Here is an 18,106-nt window from a genome sequence, read left to right as displayed (position 1 = left end):
TTTTATTGTTGCAAACTAAGATCGTGTTAGCTTTTATTGGCATTCTTGTCATTTTGCTACTGAGTTCATGATCAAAATACCAGTTATTGTAATGGTACAGTTAGTACTTTAAACTTAAACGTGGGCTAAATTATTCCTGTTGAAGTAATCTGAATTCATTTTAATCCATTGTTCTGCCCACTAATTTTATTTTTATTTTTTGAATCTTTATCTTTTAATATATGGGTGTTGTCTGTGTCAGCTGGAAATTTGAGAAATATGTCTCCATGTGTCTTAAAGTTAAACACATTTGGTTAAAATGTGTTTGCTTAATTTAACATTTAACTGAATCAGTGAGTACAGAAATTTAAAGCACTAGATAGAGGCAGACCTCCTTTCAGACTAATTGCCAATAGTCTTTCAGAGCTGTTCAGCTTGCTGTAAACCCTCGTAAATAATATACATATATATTAGTTACGTGGGCATATATATTGCCCACTCAGATAGTATGAGAGACACTGAAGTGTCTTGCTCAGTTCAAAGCGTGCTAAATCGATAGAATTCTCCTGCCTAGCTGGGCTAGAGCTTCTCACAAAAAGAAAATGAGGTTAGTCTGGCAGGGCTTCTTGGAGAGACCTTGTTGGGGTTCCTACAATATTTGTTTTTTCCCTCTTCTGTAAGGGCTCACAATTCCCTGCATAATGAAAAGATTTAGGCTTTTTCCAGGAGTCAAAATTAAGTTTACTGATCGATAGCTTTTTAAAAATGTATACATTTTAAAATTTGAGGTGTCATCTTCTTGTCTCTAGTATTTTGATGCCCCCAACCATTTTACTGGCTTCTTAGAGTAATGAGCATTTATTCCTACGTGAGTGGAAGCTGTTCAGACTGAGAATTAGTTGAACTAATTTAAAACTCCTTAGTGCTATCTCTGTCTTTGCCTATCTCAGCCTTTTGTATTATTTAGTCTTATCATTTGTTCTAATACCATAGAATACATTTGCCACCCAGCAGTCTAGCAGGGCTCCATAGCTAGGAAATAAGGATCAGAGCTACAGCACAAACTACTTCTGACTACATGACAATCACATATACCTCAAAAACCCTGTCACATAAATTGTGTGTATAGATAGCTGCTGGTTTTACCAGAACGTTTTTTAAATCAAACATTAAATTAATTATACATTTACATGTCAAAATGCCTTGATTTTTTTTTTTTTTTTTTGGTTAACATTCAAAATTAGACCTTTGGTATAATGAGTGTATAGCCTTGCAGAATTTATTGTGTCCTGGAATTTTGGTTTGGGTAATTTCACATAAAATCGTACAAATAATGGACATTAAATCTTAGCTAATTTGTGAAATTGTAAAGTACAGCTAAGAGAATTGTGGGGTTTTTTGTTTGTTTATGTTTGTTTGTTTGTTTCTTAAGTTATCCTTGGATTTCCTTTTCTGAGGCATAGTTAAAAAAAATAAGACTTCGTTCTTAGGACAATGGGACGTGGACCGTGAAGTTAAGGCCAAATCTCTAACTATATATGAAATAAAGATTTATCGATTGTTTTGTTTTTATTTAGAAGAGCTGTCAGAAGATGATCTGTTGAGTCAATATTCTCTTTCATTGACAAAGAAGACCAAGAAAAATAGCTGTGAAGATAATAAATCATTGAACTCTTCCGAAATATTTACTCCTGGCCTGGTAGATGGAACTACTGTTAAAAACAGCTTAAGCACACCACCTACGACAAGAAACAAATTTGCAACATTTTTACAGAGAAAAAATAAAGAAAGTGGTGCAGTTGTGGTTCCAGGGACCCGAAGCAGGTATAGTTACATATCTACAGAATGTTGTTTGTCTTTGTATTATGTACTCTATTGATATATATTTTAATTGTCTTAAATATTTAATCTAGTGGGGGTAGAACCTTGCTAATCCAATTACAGTTTTTATCATGTATTGCCTTAGTTCAGACCTAAATACAGAGTGTTTCCCTTGAATTTCTGTTACTTTTGTAATATCTTTCCACAGAACCAAAATAAGAATTGTAGACCTTATTACATTTTGCATTAGGGAAATTCTGTTATTTTGGGGAGTCCCTACTTCTTTGTACTTTTTTGTTTCTTTAAAAGCTAAATATAATTTTGCAAAGTATTGCTAGAAATATATTTAAATACAGATGACTAAGATGAGAACTTGATAAAGTACTAGGTGTTGGGTTACCAAAATGAGAGACATAGTTTTTATTGTTGAGAAGCTTATAGTGTAGTTGGAAAACTAGGTCCATAAACAAAATCTTTTCATACAGTGTGGTAAGTGCAATGAAAAAAGCATGTGTAAGGTGTTTTGAGGGCATTAAAGGAGCACCTAATGCTGAGTCGGGTTGGAAAGGGTGAGAGGGAAGGGACAAGAGTTGGGCGCCATTACCTCCGTTTAAATGACTAGTGGGGTGAAGCAGACCAAGAATGAGTCTGACACCTTCCCAGTGGGCAGAGGCACGGCGGTGAGCAGCATGTAGGGCACAGGAGCAGATCCTCATCACTGGTCTGGAAAAGGATGATGGAGGGGCAGAAATAGGTAGCAGGCCAGTTCTTGGAAGGCCTGTAAACCCAGCTCAGGAGCTTTTAGCCTTTAGAGAGTTTTAGTCACGGGAGGGTGTGACCCAATTCCTGCTTTAAACAGACCACTCTGAGCACACAAAAATGGATTCTAGAGGGCCAGAGCGGGGTGGGAAAATTGGGTAGGCTTCAGCGATGATAAGAATTTGAAGAGTTGGTATAACTTAGGTGAGGAATTGGGGCCCTGGGGTTAGACTACCTGAATTTGAATCCTGTCCTCTTTACTCATAGATGTTTGATTTGGACAAGTTAACTTCTGGGTGCTTTGGTTCCTCTTGTTAAAAAATGGGGCTAAGAACTAAAACAACCTCAGGGTCTTTGAGATGATTAAATTATTACTATAACGGAAGTGCCTGAAACAGTTCCTGATACATGATAAACATCAGTGGAGAACTCTTATTTTATTGACTGGATGGTGGTACCAGACCAGAAACAGGAAATTTAAGTGTCAGACGTTATTTTGGCATGATATACTAACTCTAAGAAAAAGAAAATTTATCGGCTCCTGCATTCTTCCAGAAGACTTTGAATATGTTTTCTTTTCCAAGTTGAATGAACCAGGCTGCAGCCAGTTTTGTCTAACCATGATGGTGGTAGTTGACAATGAAAGAATGAACTTCTGGTAACCCCTAAGCCTCCCTGTAGGTGATGTTTCAAACCCTTCTCCCATCAACTCTTCTCAAGGAAACATTCCAGAGACAATTAAATGATCGTTTTGGTTCTTCCTTTGCTAGTTACCCTCATTAAAGGTGCTTGTTAGCAGTGGAATAATGAAAAAGTAGGCCTGGAAGATGAAAAAGAGGGTTCTAGATGATTTATGCTGATTAATAAGTTCTAGAGAATTGACTTTTCACTTGGAGTAATTTCTGGAACTTGTGTTTCATTTTTCCACTTGGGTGAAACTAGAATTTCCCTTTCCTGCCTCTTAGTATTTAACTCTTCCCTGGGGACAGCTAATGAGAGTCGTGCTTATGTGTCTCTGCAGTGCTCTTCTGTTTAGTCCTTGTAGAAGCTTCATGAAATCTCCATTTGAAGCTGTACATAGCTGCTTTATGTAGTTTAGTTAGATGTGTCACTAACAAATTGTTCAGAGGGAGCATTAAGTGCTTGGAGAAGTAATTTTTCCTCCATCAGCTTTCTGTGAAATATAATTGGGAGTAAGTCTTTGATGTGTAATTTTCTGATCTGGATTATATAGCAACATCTAATAATAACTAGATATTACTAAATTAGCCTTCTTAGCTGATTTTCAAGCCTATTTTATATGTTCTCTTATTCCTCACAACAGTGTGAGATATTCAGGGTTGGTGTTATGTTCTTTAGAGTAAGAACTTGAGGCTCAGAGAGGCTAAGAAACTCCCAGGGCTGTGGCTGTGTAGTTAGCACTGATGATCGGAAAGATTTCTAAACATAGTTGACACGGTGGAGTGAAAGGAGCACACGATTTGGTAACCCGGACTGGAAGTCTCACTGTCACCTGTGTGTAATTAGTTGCGTGATCTTTCACATCCCATTTAACTTCCCTGACCCTATTTCTTTATGTATCAACTGTGGGTGATCGTATACATAGGGCTGTTCCTAAGACTGGTAGAAGCTACGTGTATATCATATACATAGGGCTGTTCCTAAGACTGGTAGAAGCTACGTGTGTATCATATACATAGGGCTGTTCCTAAGACTGGTGGAAGCTACGTGTGTCTAATGCCCGGCGCAGTGCCCAGCATTAATGTATTTGCAAGTATTCATTACCACTCCGTTCTTCTTAATGTAATGCAACAGGAGGAATTAAATATGCAAAAGATTGTCTCCAATCCGCCCACTTTTTTGGAAGTCTGTTTTAATCTTCTTTTTCATTATTATATAGATACTTTAGAAACATGACGTTTTATCTTTTGAGACTTAGAAATATAAATATCAGTTAATTAATACCATAGGCTAATTGAGAAGAAGCAGCCATGAACTGGGAGAGGTTCTGGGTTTTAATCCTGTTTTCTAGCTTATTAATTTTGTAAACTTGGGCACTGTCAATTCTCTTCCCCATGAAATAATACATGAAAGAATATTTGGATACCATAAAGGTTATTGTTTACTTAAAAATGAATTACGTGATCAGATCTAGGAGCTGATCAATGAGAAACCTAGTAAGACGTTTCCTTCCATATACTGCTTCTTTCTGACCTGTACCCACATACCTCAGCTTAAGGATTTGATGAAAGAACAGAGAGGATTTTTACTCTCCAGCATTTGGTAAATATTCTGCTTATGTCTTGGGCTTGAACTCAAGAATGCTTCTGGAGGAGGTAAATTCTCTTTAAGTTTCATATTTATCTGATCATATACTCTAAGATTTTCTTTTTAAACCTAAAAACTCTTGAATATATCCTCTCCAATAATGATACTGATCTTTCTTTCCTTTGTATTAAAGCTGCTACGTGAGTAATACCTCTTTAATAATGTAGAATTTAATGATAGATTTGAAACTCTTTAACATTTAAAATAGTATAGAAGTTTATAGGGTATATAAAAAAAAAACCAAAAATACTACAAGTTTCCAGATGGTTTGCTACTAGGAATTAAGCTAAGATGAGGGTTAAATGGCTAATTTTTTTTCATTTTGCTTTCTACAAAATATGAAACCATAATTGTAAATTGTCCTTTCTGTTGCATATTTCCATATTTATTCAAGTATTTGGCTGTCAGCCATGTGTTAGCCACTGTTTTAGGTGCTATGGAAGATACAAAGGCATGGACAGTAGCTGTCCTCAAGTTGCTTAGAGTCTGGGAATTCAAAAACTTACGGGAAAGACTAGGAATGGATAAAATACCCAAGTTCCAAATACGTGTATATGTAGACGACTGCTTTTAGAAAACCCTAAAAATTAATCTTGTAAATAAAATTTCGAAATGTGTGGGTGTTGGCATCATCAAAATTGAACTTTCAAAATCAATTTTGCCTTTATTTGTGAAATTATGTATTTATGAGACTTTTTTCTTTTTTTTTTAACAAAATTGGCCCAGCTATCTTCTGAATCTTATATCACCTTGAAAGCAAGCTCTAAAGCATTTATACATTCTTTCTGTTGTTTTTCCTGTTAGGTTTTTTTGTAATTCTCTGGATTCTGTGGACTGTGTATCAAAGAAAGCAAGCAGCCAGCCTCTAGATGAAACTACTGTCCCCAATAAAGACACCAGTCTAAATGAATCAGATTGTCTAGATGACAAGAAGCTGGTTGATAAGAATGTAGCACCTAATTCAAGTGATCATATTCCAGATGATGTAACTGTGACTGCTGCTGAAGAGTCTCAGTCTTTTAAGACCAGCAAATTCACAAGTACCATTTCACCACCTTCTCTGGGGACACTGAGAAGTTGTTTTAGTTGGTCTGGAAGTCTTGGAGATTTTTCAAGAACTCCGAGCCCCTCTGCAGGCACAGCACTGCAGCAGTTCCACAGGGAGGGTGAGTCCCTCACCTCCATGCCTGAGAAGAAGGAGATGACTGATGGATCTCTGGTAAAGAGTGATGAGTCAGGTGATGAAACTCATCCATCACATGAAGTGGCTTGGTCTTCACAGTCTCAGGAGAGTGTGGAATTATCACCCCTTAACTTAAGTGTACCCGAACTCTCTCAGCGCTGTAGTAAGGATTCTGATTCAGAGGTAACTCACATTGTGAAGCCTTTGTTTTCAAATTCACATGTAAAAGAAGATAGGGTGTTTATCATACAATTGAGAAAAATTTACCTCCGTTATGGAAATAATTGGCTGATTAATTTTTCATTCTACACTTTACTGTGTAGAAAGTTCACATTTTATTCACTGGAAGGACTTATCTGTATCTTTTATATTTTAAAGTCTTGTACATTTAATCTAACTGTATATCCTGAATCATTATGTGTTCCATTGATAATGTTCTATTGATAGATGTCTCAAGTTGTAGCACAGTTAAGACCTATGCAGAATGATTAGCTATGAAATGAAAAGTTGTTATGAATTTAATATTTAAATCCTTAATAATACTCTTGAATTCAGATAACATTTGAAACCTTGTAAAAAATGGCCTTATTAATATGATGGTGTCATCTTAAATTTTAGTACTTCAGAAATATATTTTCATTTACTCTTCTTGTTCTTGCTAAACTTCCCTCCTATAACAAAACAAAGTAGTAGTATAAGTGATTTTATGTTATTTTGTTTTAAATTAATGAAAGCATCCTAACCATTTTTTATTTATAAAATATCTTATTCTGACTTAAATGAAAACCCCAAATAACTACTGTTCAGAAGACCCAATGACATTATATTTTAAAATGACATGATAGCATAATAGCTTTTTTAAAAATCTGAGTTATCTCATATTTACCAATATAACATACTTCATTTTGTATCTACCAACTATAATTACCAAGTTGTAAGAACAGCTCGGTAATATTTGACAGAATTTTGATGTCCGATAATCCTGAATATTGGACAGCAATCTCATAAGTCAGTATCTTATATTTATCAAAAGGAAAATACCTTATTCAAGTTCCTAAAGGAAACCTGAGTTGCATTCTACTCAAATTGAAGAAAAGAGCCAACTTAAAATGTGGAAACAAATTGTTTTCATTTGAAGAAAGCGGAAATCAATATATTCAAATCCAAAATCTGCTCCATGTGGTATTTTTAAGTTTTAGGGTGTGCCAGACCCAATCCTCGGCTGCCTTCAGGCTTTTGCTTTTCTTTTCCTTCACTCCCTCTGCCTTTGGTTCATCCATACTGGTCTCGAGGGCCCTGTTTCTTTTCATGGGCACCTCCACGTTAATGCCATCTTTTTGATTTTTCACTCCATTCTGCATTTTCTCTTTACACCATTTGGGTGCCACCTCAGTTGCCGTCTCTTGAACAGCTTTCATAAAAACATTGTCATCTATTTGTCAGGATACTTCTAAGTCTCCTGAGCTCCTCTGGGGTGTTCTTTTTCCTTTTGCCAGCAGACATCTTCCTGTTTAACTCTAAGCAGTTAGCCATATCTTACTAAGAAGCCGTACCAGCTCACATGCTATGGACCAGTGATGCTGACAGAACTCTCCACACTTCTGTCTTCTGGGCTAACCATTTTTTGGACTGATGAGTTAGAGAAACACGAATCCTCTCCCCTCACCAAAACAACAAGCTAAACTAGAAATCATTCGTTAAGTCATCTCTTGCCTCCAGATGTAGTAAATCCCTATTAGGATAAATCAATTGGTAATTCTCAAAGAACTGGAACATTGACAATTAACATAAAAACTATATAATCTGTCTTTCAGAAAATATTTCAGAAAGCCACAGTGCCATTGGGGCTTCATTTGAGCATCATGTTTTACTGTATGCTTTGAAGAAAATGTTTCTCTATTGGAGACCTCCTTTGGTGGTTCACTGTGAAATGCAGCAAAACCATACATTCTGTGTGTTTTGAGTTCATTGACCCTATATGAGGTGAATTAATCTTAGGATCTTACTATGTGATCTTTCAGAGATGGTTTAGCTCAGGATCACCACTACTACTGTTAGCTGTGAGTGAAGAATATTCAAGTTTCTATAAGTTACAGTCCAAGTTAATGGAGTATTTTTCACTTCGGTTTTCTTTTTTTTTTAATGTATATAATACTGTGTAGAATCCCAAGATAAATATATATTTTTTTAAACCTTAAAAAATGCAGAAATGTAAAATCTTCTAAATTTCCATTTATTGTCTTTTTTAATTTAACGTCAGTGAGACTCCAGATAGTTCTGTTTATGATGGAATAGGGGTAGAGGACAGGTCTTAAAGCCATTCATTGCTAAGGGTAACTGCATTCGGTATAATACTGCTCTACTTCTTGAAAGTAGATGCCTTCTTTCTCTTCGTTGTTGAACACATTACACAAGTAAGAGATAGAGAACTATACTGGTTCAACTTTTTGTAGCTAGTGATTTATGAAAACTATTAGCCAAGCTTGCAATGAGGCTTGTCTTATCTGAGTTAGCATTTTGGCAGGCTCCTGAAATGATTCAGAAAAGCCTTCAATTTTAAATGTATATGTTACAGAATTTATTCTCCAGCTAAACCATCTTGCTAGTTTCTTCAGTTTAATTTGAAGTGAAACTGGCAAACCTCAGTCTTTTCACATTTTCTTTTATTCTACCCCAAGCTTTTTATACTTTCTTTTCTGAGATATTACATTTTATTTATGACAATTTTCTTACTTGTACGTTTTGTTGGATATTGGTTAGTTGTAAAATAAAAATTTTCATAGTAAAAATCTAACTTTATTTTATTTTTTGATCTGGGGGATCTAGGAATCTGACTGCAATTTTAGGTCACTTGATAATCAAGGTGATCAGGAATCTAAGCTACGTTTATCTCAGTTCTCGAAAAAAGACACACCTCTCAGGAACAAGGTAAAACATTGATTATTTTTTTAATTTCAGAAGCAGTGCATGCTTATTACCAGAAAATGATAAGTATAAGCAAAATTTAAAAATTCAAATGCCCATATTTTTATTTACACAAAAATTTCTCCTTTCAAATCTTCTAGGACCATGTTTGTTCTTGATTGTAGGTGTTTTAAATTGTGAAACCTGCCATTTTCTCTTGTGGATAAAGATCTTTTTCTGTGGACTTACTTAACATTATTTGTAATAACTAGAGTCATGTGCCACTTCACCAGGGGGATCCGTTCTGAGAAATGCATCTTAAGGTGATTTTGTCGTGTGAGCGTCACAGAGCCACAGCCAGGCTATCTGGGGTGGCCTATTGCTCCCAGGTCACCAACCTGTACAGCATGTTACAGCACAAAACATGAGATTAAATCAAGCACAGGAGAAAGCAATGCAATACAGGGGCTGTAAACATGGCATGTGTGAAACTGCCACCCACGTAACACTGCTTGCTGTTTTACAGCAAATTTTTTTTCTAAGTAGAAAGAGTATGCTCTAAAATACCAATAGAAATATAGTATAGTAAATACGTAAACCAGTGACATAGTCGTTTATTACTGTTAAGTTACAGCCACAGGGCACGTTCAGTGCTTAGTTACGATGGAAAAGGCATTAAACTTTATCATAAGTATGTATGTATAGGAAAAACCACAGTATGTATATGGTTTGGTACTAACTGCAGTTTCAGGCATACACTGGGTGTCTTGGAACATGTCCCCAGCGGATAAGGGAGTTCCGACTGTAAATGGATTCAGATAGGGATTGCCTGGAGACGGTGAGGGAGTAAGAAAGACTTTTCTCTCTATTCTTTTATAACTCATGAATTTAGTGCAAGATGCATATATTACCTGTTAAAATCATTGTGATAATTTTGTAATAGACGTTTATAAGTAGCACATTTTTACACATTGTTTACAGGTTATTTTTCTGTTCCAGCATACAAAGAATAGTTTGAAATTACTAAAGTTAATTGCTTTAACAGAATAGCATTAAAGTGGGCGTTTAATCTTCAGGTTCCTGGGCTGTATAAGTCTAGTTCCATGGACAATCTTTCCACCACCAAGATCAAGCCTCTAGTCCGCGCCAGAGTCAGCGGGCTCAGTAAGAAGGCAGCAAGCATTCAGAAGAGGAAACATCCCAATGCTGAGAACAAGCCAGGATTACAGATAAAGATCAATGAGCTCTGGAAAAATTTTGGATTTAAAAAGTGAGTTGCCACGTTACTTATTCTAAAATAGAATAAATTTAGTTTTTTCTGTAATTTCAGTCCTTCTCCCAACTGTATTTACATATGTATCAATTTCTCTTTCTCTTACTTAAGAAGACTGTAATAGTCCTCTTTCTTTTAGTTGACTCTTTGCAACTATAGTGAAACTTCAGTTTCTATCCCTTCTTTTGGTGAAAATGTGGCAAACTAAAAAACCTCGGTTCTCAGTCTGGCTCTGGGTGGCGGCTCTCGCTGTTAAACAAATTACTTTTCTTGGCCTTAAGTGTCTCAGCTTTCTTCCTTCTTATCTCTCAGGACTGTAATGAGAATAAAGTTGTTTTAGACATGGGAGGTGGGAAGATAATGCTCCATCATACGTCTGAATTTAAAGCAATTTGTTTCCCTAAATTATCACATCAACAATGGGGAGAGTCATTGAGTTTACATGATGAATTTTCCAGCTTTCTACTCTATGTGGCAAGCATTGTTTTCAATGTTGACCCTCTAGATCTACATTTTCTGAACTGCAATACTTCCTCCTGTTAGACTACAAAATTACCTACAGAGTAGCATCGATTTATAATTAATTTATTTTCTTCTCCATAAAGCACATGTGCTCAGAATAAGTCAAAAACAAAAATTACATGAGTGTGACAGGATTAAACCTTAACTAATAGAAATGCCACATGAGTGGAGACACTGTATATCTAAGTGCTGGACAACTTTATTATTATTATTATTATTATCATCATTACATCATATAAAGTCTGGGATTAAACCATATAGCAGCAATTCTCAAACTTTTTGCCTTCAGAAACTCTTTACACTCTTAAAAATTTTTGAGGGCTCCCAAATACTTTATTTTATTTCGTGTGATATCTGTCAGCATTTAAACATCTTTAAAATGGACGCTTTGAAAATATTTATTTTTAAACAGTAACAAGCCCATGAAATATTAAAATCAATAGTATGTTTTTACCAAAAAAATAGCTGTTTTCCAAAACCAAAAAAAAAGTGAGAAGTGACATTGTTTTATATTTTTGCAAATCTTTACTGTCTGGTGTAACAGAATTGAGCTGGATTCTTATATCTGTTTCTATTTTATCTGTTATGTTGTTTTGATTGAAGTGTATGAAGAAAATCTGGCCCCACACATATTTGTAGTTTGAAAATGTATCTTTCAATAGCCTTTTTATGTAAGTGTAAATTTTCTTCTTTAATAGTACATTGAAGGTCAACGAGCAGTTGTTTTTTAAGGCTAGTTGCAGTGTAGAATATGAAGCCCTACCAACTGACTCTTCATTCTCTGGTACATAGTTCGTTGGTCCGTAGTACATCTTTTTACTTTACTTACGTATGATTTTATAACATCACGCATTGGCCATTTGGAAAACGGACCTATCTTTCAAATAGTGACACATTTCATTATACAGTATTTAAAAAGCACAATCTTATCATCAAAGTCTGAGCTTGGGAAGCTGTCAAGTGTCAGATACAAGTTTTCCAAAATTCGAATTTTCACTTGAAAGCTTGAATTTTATCCTTGGCAATGAATACTGTTAGTTGCTTTGTTTGAAGTAACAAACAGTCTCTCTGTTCATTTTAGAGAAGCCCTTTGCCAAATACCCAAATTTGAACAACCATAGTGTTACACATGCTTTTACTTAAGATAATTCATCATACTTCAGTATGCAACAAAAGTCAGTATTCAACAAAAGTGCATTCCGTGTGTTTCCCTTTTTTTGTCACAGAATATTAAGAAGTTGAGATGGTTGAGATTTAATGAAATTAATGATTTTTACTACTTCATCAAGAATGTTCTTAAGTGAGACTAGCATTTTATTTTAACTATAAATATGTGGAGGTGGAGAATACAAGTACCTCTTACAGCAAAAAAAAAAAAAAACTTGAGTAAAAGGAAGGGCCAAAACGTTTGTTCACACCTCACTTATGTTGGCTCGTAGCCAGACCTGAGAAGGGCGCTAAGGAGGAAAGAACTAACATTTCTTTACTGGAATCATTCTGCCTCAGCTAGTATAATATACCTGGTAGTGACCTAGCACCTACTGTAAAAGGTAATTTAGAAAATGGGAAGGGGCACTCTGAGGAAAACTCAGATTTTATTGGACATCATAGTCAGAGGAGAACCTGAATGTGCAGGTAATGAATTAGGGCATACTATCCAATGAAGGGTCTTGTCTTCTTTATCTACCTCTATTTTATCGAGGTAGATGATTCTTTAGTAATCACTACCCTAAAAACACTAAATTTACCTTATTCTATTCTATTTTGCAGAGATTCTGAAAAGCTTCCTTCTTGTAAGAAGCCCGATCCCCTGTCTCCAGTTAAAGATAATATCCAACTAACTCCAGAAACAGAAGAAGATATATTTAACAAATCTGAGTGTACACGTGTTCAGAGAGCAATATTCCCATGAACACAGGCAGATGGGAGCCTATTGCCTGTAAGAGACTTTATCAATTTGAACTCCTGCTTAGGAATGAGACAATTGTTACCAGTCTGAAAGACTCATTCTTAGATTTATGCCATTTTTAAAACTTAAGAGTACATTTTGTATATTAACTGTATAATTGTTTTATTTTTGTATATTAACTGTGTAATTATTTCTTTTGTTCAGCTTTTTATATTTTTTCATAAGGAGCTAATGAGAGAAATAATTTTATTTTTGACAATTTGGGGAAGTTTTAATGTTAACTGGGCAAGTCTGGAATTTATAAAAATAGACTAAAGATTTCTGTAATGTCGAATATAAGGATGGTAAATGGAAAACCACCATCCTGGAATCATTTTTATCCTAAAGGAAATCATTGTATTTCTCCAAGCTTTTAAGTTTTTCCACCTGCTTTTCCTGTCTATCTTTCAGTGTTGAATTGAAAATAAAGTCACTGGGCTGGGAGGGGTCGTTGGAAGGCTTAAAGATCATTGCTCAAATGGGACAGTGCTCTTTTATCCCTAAAGAGACTGGGTACAGATTGACAGTGAAAGAAAGTTCCTTTTAGCTTTATGTGAAAGGAAGTACTTACATCATTTATATTCTTTAAAATAGCCTGTTTTTCTTAACACGTCTTTTTTGAAGTATGGGCTAAAAATTCCTTAACATATATTTAAAACTAGTGTCCTAGGTGCAATATAAGATACTAACGTTGCAAAGTCTATATAATATGTACACTCTACAAAGAAATAGGCAGATACCTCGAAAGACAGCCAGAGCTGTACAAGTGAAGATCGGACGTGAAGTAAAGCACTTCAATAAAAGTATCTAAGATATAGAATATAAAGGATAGGGACCCAGAGTATTTTAAATTTTAAATGAGTTTTAGTAGAAGACTTTTGGATAAAGCAGTCTGAATAGAGCAAAAAAACAAGGTAAGAAACAGAATAAAAATTTACAAAGGAAACAGAAATAAAACCAATCTGAAAAAGACCAAATTCAGAGAGCAGAAGCAAATTTGAATTTCCCATGAATGTTTCCTGCTAGAGAACAAATTAAGAATATGAATCAAACATTGTCTACAAATGTTTATCTTCTCACCCATTTAAAATGTCACTTAAATAACAGAAAAAGAATAAAACATACTATCAACACAAAGGTTAACAGAAGACGATGAGACATCAGGCAAAGAAACTGATTGAGCAAAAAAATCATATCTGCAGTGGCAGAAACCACAAGAGGTAAAAGTTGAGATGGGTTCAGTGAACGGAGATGTCATGCAGGTTCCTCAGAAGCAGGGGCTTGAAGTCAGGCTGCACCTGGGATTGGCTGAAAACCTTTTGGTTAGTGTGGGAGAAGGGGAAATGGCAGCAGTGCCATCATCTTTCAATCTTCAAATCCCCGCAACTGGATAACAAAAATGCATTAACAACATTACAGCAAATTTACGTGACATGATGTCCTTAAATCCCAAAATATAAGTAGGTGACGACAAGCCACCAACAGCCACAAGATGGACTGGAATCTATTCAGAAGTAGAGGAAGGGAAGAGGACTTTAGAAAAACGTGCAGTGGAGCAAGGTGGAAAGAGCATTTGAAACAGAGAGGCTTTGCCCGCTCCAGTGGTGTGTGAGTGCAAGAGGTCTGCAGTAATGTCTGAAGGACAAGCAAAAACTAATTTGCCACGGCGCCCTTCTACAATAGGGTCCCCCACAGAAGAAAAACAGCTAGAAGTTAAACCAAAATTGAGCGGGGGAGACAAGAGACATGAAGACAGGTGAAAACAGAAGTGGAAGAAACAGTCAACCAAGAAAGCTCAGCAGAATACCCTGTTTTCGAACACTTAAAAAACTTAAGTTCCAGAAGCTCCCATTAGCCATGCTTCCTTCTCGAAGTTTAAGAAAATTATACTTCCAAAGAAACCACAGAAAAGTTTTTAGATAAATTTCTCTCTTATAAAGTTAATATTAAAAAAAAATTGAGCAGAATAACATCTTTACAGATAATGAAAATCTACCAGAAAGGCCCACAGAGCAGATCAAAACTAGTTTATTTGAAAATGTGCTAAAAGTTGTTAAAATAGTACAGGATATAAAGGAAATTAGAATCTGGAAAACTCAGAAATAAGATAAACTCAGGAAACCATTAGAAATAAGTATTTCAGAAATGAAGGCTGAACACAAGCAAACACTACAGATAAGAAAGACTTAAGGATAGAAAGTTACAAATACTGACAATAGAGACAGAGGCCCAATATACAGATAACAAGAGTCTCTGAAGAAGAAAAAAACTATAATTTTAGAAAACTTCCCTAATTTGATTTAAAACTATCTTTAAAGTGCACTCTTGTACCTAAGATTATTGATTCAAGAGAGCCAACACCAAGACATAAGTACAAAGTTACTTTAAAGAAAAAAAAAATTCTTTGGGTAGGCAAAAAAGCAAGTGACATGTAGGAAAAAAAAATGAGTTGACCAGACAGTCCCACAATTATTCTTTATGCCTGAAGAAAATGTAGTAATTCTTTAAATACTCAAGGAAAAGTATAAGCAAAGGATTTTGTATCCAACAAAATTGACTCGAATATGAAGAACACAGACAAAGATCCAACATACAAGAATTTGGAAAGTACTGTTCCCTTAAGCTTGAACTGAGGAATCTTCAGGAAATGAGCTCCAATAGATAACCAAAACAACTGGAGAAATAGCATCATAAAGACTGGTGGTGGACATTAAACGTATAGTTACATGCACAATTGAAAATTAGAGTTAAGAAGGAGCAAGTATAATGTGCAGTGGCTATATGCCCAGGTGACATGGGTGGACCACAGAAAAGGGGAGCACATGGGCAGAAACACTGTTTAGCTAGTGGTAGCCTGGTAGTAGTGTTATTTTAGGACTGTTGTGTGTATAACGTGGACAGAATAAATGAATATGGGATATTTTCACTCATCCCATCTTGAGAACCAGGGTTCTTGATGTGGAAAAAAGGAAATACAGACAGGTTAATTAAAATCAAAGTTTGTAGCTGTGAATTTGAATGGGAAGTGCTGATAGAAACTTAAGAACATATAAAATTTGTATGTATGGATACACACAGTATGTGCATACATATACACTGCACACACTGAAGAAACCTAGAAAAAAAATCCAGTACCAATGAGCATTCCTATTCAGCTTATAGTTTTAAAACACCATTTTTTAGCAAAATAAACCAGAGCTGCTTAGGAAAACAGTAGGGGAAGACATGTAAGAAGATACGCCTGCAATATCTTGTTAAAATAGAACTCATCACAAGCTACTATATAATTTCAAAATGATTTAGGAGCTAACTTGAAGAGCCTCCCACTGTGCAAACATGGGAAAATTTGATCTCAAAAAAGGATGATTGCAATTTATGGAAACGCATCACAAATCATTGGGATGTTTAGAAACGCATCACCTTCATTGGGATGAAAGAGTCCCGATTCATTATGTTGAAAATGAAAAAACAAAGGAGAAATATCAAGCATTTTTCCTGTCCCACTGGGTAACCAAACAGCAGATGAAGGAGAAAAAAATCCCATTTTACTGTTCTAATAATGAGCAAGACATGAGATCACCATTTTGTAACCCCCACAGGATTACAGGTTTTAGACTTTGAGCATCAGCCCCTGCTAGTATCACAAAGATAGACAACCAGAAGTGCTCTGCCTCTTAATGAAAGAACTCACCATCCTCTATCATCGTGCCATAACTCGAGATTAGTGAGCTCCTCTGGGTCCATTGACAAAAATGCAGGAGATATGACAGGAGTGTGAGGGATGGCAGCACGAGCGTGCAGTGTGCTAAATCCAGAGTGAGAAGGTATGGGTTAAATGCCCTGGGAATTTCAACAGATAAGTTGTAAAAAAAAAAAAAAATGAGGGGGGCAGGATGGAGAGGGAAATTCCTTATTTAAAAATGGTCAAAACTAAACTAGGTCATTTAGAGACACACTTTGGTGATAAAACAATAGAGAGACATACAAAAAAGTGATAACTAAAATTCAGGATAGTGGTTACGCTAGGGGAGGGGAAGGGCACTGATTGGTAGAACAAAGCATGTGGAGGGGATTCTGGGAGTGGCTGGCAAAGTTATATTTGGTGACCTTATGACAAGCTTTGTCTTCTAATAACATAATAGCAATATTATTAAGCTATCCATATCATAAGGTAAGCTGTTTGCCTTATAATAATTAAGCCATTTAGCTGTTTAATGTGGTTTTCCCTATTTTTTGTTTTATAACAATTTTCTTTTAAAAATAGCATTATTTTATCAAACTGAAGATGTAATTGATTGTTTTAGGTTGGTGCAAAACTAATTGCGGTTTAAAAGGTTAAAAATAATTGCAAAAACCACAATTACTTTTGCACGAACCTAATAAATGACTTCTAGCTCCCAGGCGCTATATATCTGAAGTCTTTCTAAACACACTTTGGTGTTGGACACTTATTGACTCATGGATTATGGGAGGCAGAAGAATAATTGAAAGAATTCCATTAGGAATCAGAAGACTTGATCTGTAATTCTGACTTGCCTGAAACTCTTAAGTGACTTTGGGTAAATCACTGAACTTTTGTTGTTTTCTTTTTTTCTCACAGGACAGACATGACGGATTGACCTGTAACTCAGAAACTGCAACTCCAAAATCCTGTGGACCACACACTCAATTCTTTGATGTATGAATAACCATTTAAAGACTATTCCAAAACCTCCACAAGATGGCAGTGGCCCCACACTGCTTAATGTCCGAAGAGAAATTCCAAGCAACTTTGTCTATTTTTTAAAAGTAATCCACCCTCTTACACATTGTCTTTTATTTATTTTAATTACACAAGTAGGGCACAAATATATTCCCATTTATAAAAATTTCAACATTATAGACCAAGACTTTTGATTATTATTACTTGCATTCTAATCCCCGCCCCATATCAGGTTGGTGGGTATTTTATTCTTTATAAAGTTGTTTTCTGTGCTTTTTCAAAATATAATTTCTGCAACTAACTTTTTTTAAACCACATGATTTTAACATCTTTTCTATTAATATGCATTAGTATGTTAACTTTAATTACTCTTTAATTCCATAAAGTGCATGTCATAATTATTTCTTAATTAATGATTTAAATTATTTTTTTTTAGTATTCAGTGTGCCATTGAATACTTCAGTGTTGCATTTTGAAAAAAGTGAAGACTTTCACAACAGTTTGTGGTAATTAAGATTTTGAAGCGAATTTGTTAAACCAAAGTATGATCTTTAAATAATTTATTAGCCACAAAGGTATATAAAGTCAAGTCACAGAAAAGGGACTAAAAGAAGGAAAACGACTTGACAGTCTTCCTTGGAAGCATTCAGGTTTACTCCATTCCATGATGTAAATCATTTGGGATAC

The 18,106-nt window shown here is 35.3% G+C and overlaps 1 protein-coding gene across 2 annotated transcripts in view; it reads left to right on the top strand.

Annotated features, from left to right (window-relative positions):
• EXO1 (exonuclease 1) overlaps positions 1-17,556 on the top strand; it is a 34,238-nt gene extending 16,682 nt beyond the window's left edge. For both annotated transcript variants that reach the window (XM_033099644.1, XM_033099645.1), the window contains exons 11-16: positions 1,557-1,803; positions 5,692-6,253; positions 8,897-8,998; positions 10,051-10,244; positions 12,540-12,708; positions 17,318-17,556. In XM_033099644.1, coding sequence (XP_032955535.1) covers positions 1,557-1,803; positions 5,692-6,253; positions 8,897-8,998; positions 10,051-10,244; positions 12,540-12,681 — 1,247 coding nt within the window. In that variant the 3' untranslated portion in view covers positions 12,682-12,708; positions 17,318-17,556. The remainder of the gene's footprint in view (positions 1-1,556; positions 1,804-5,691; positions 6,254-8,896; positions 8,999-10,050; positions 10,245-12,539; positions 12,709-17,317) is intronic.
• The last annotated feature ends 550 nt before the right edge of the window (positions 17,557-18,106 follow it).

The sequence above is a fragment of the Rhinolophus ferrumequinum genome, chromosome 27 (assembly GCF_004115265.2).
Source record: "Rhinolophus ferrumequinum isolate MPI-CBG mRhiFer1 chromosome 27, mRhiFer1_v1.p, whole genome shotgun sequence".
In the NCBI taxonomy this organism is placed as follows: Eukaryota; Metazoa; Chordata; class Mammalia; order Chiroptera; family Rhinolophidae; genus Rhinolophus; species Rhinolophus ferrumequinum.
The sequence above is the reverse complement of the archived record's forward strand: the minus strand, read 5'-3'. Positions and strand labels throughout refer to the sequence as shown.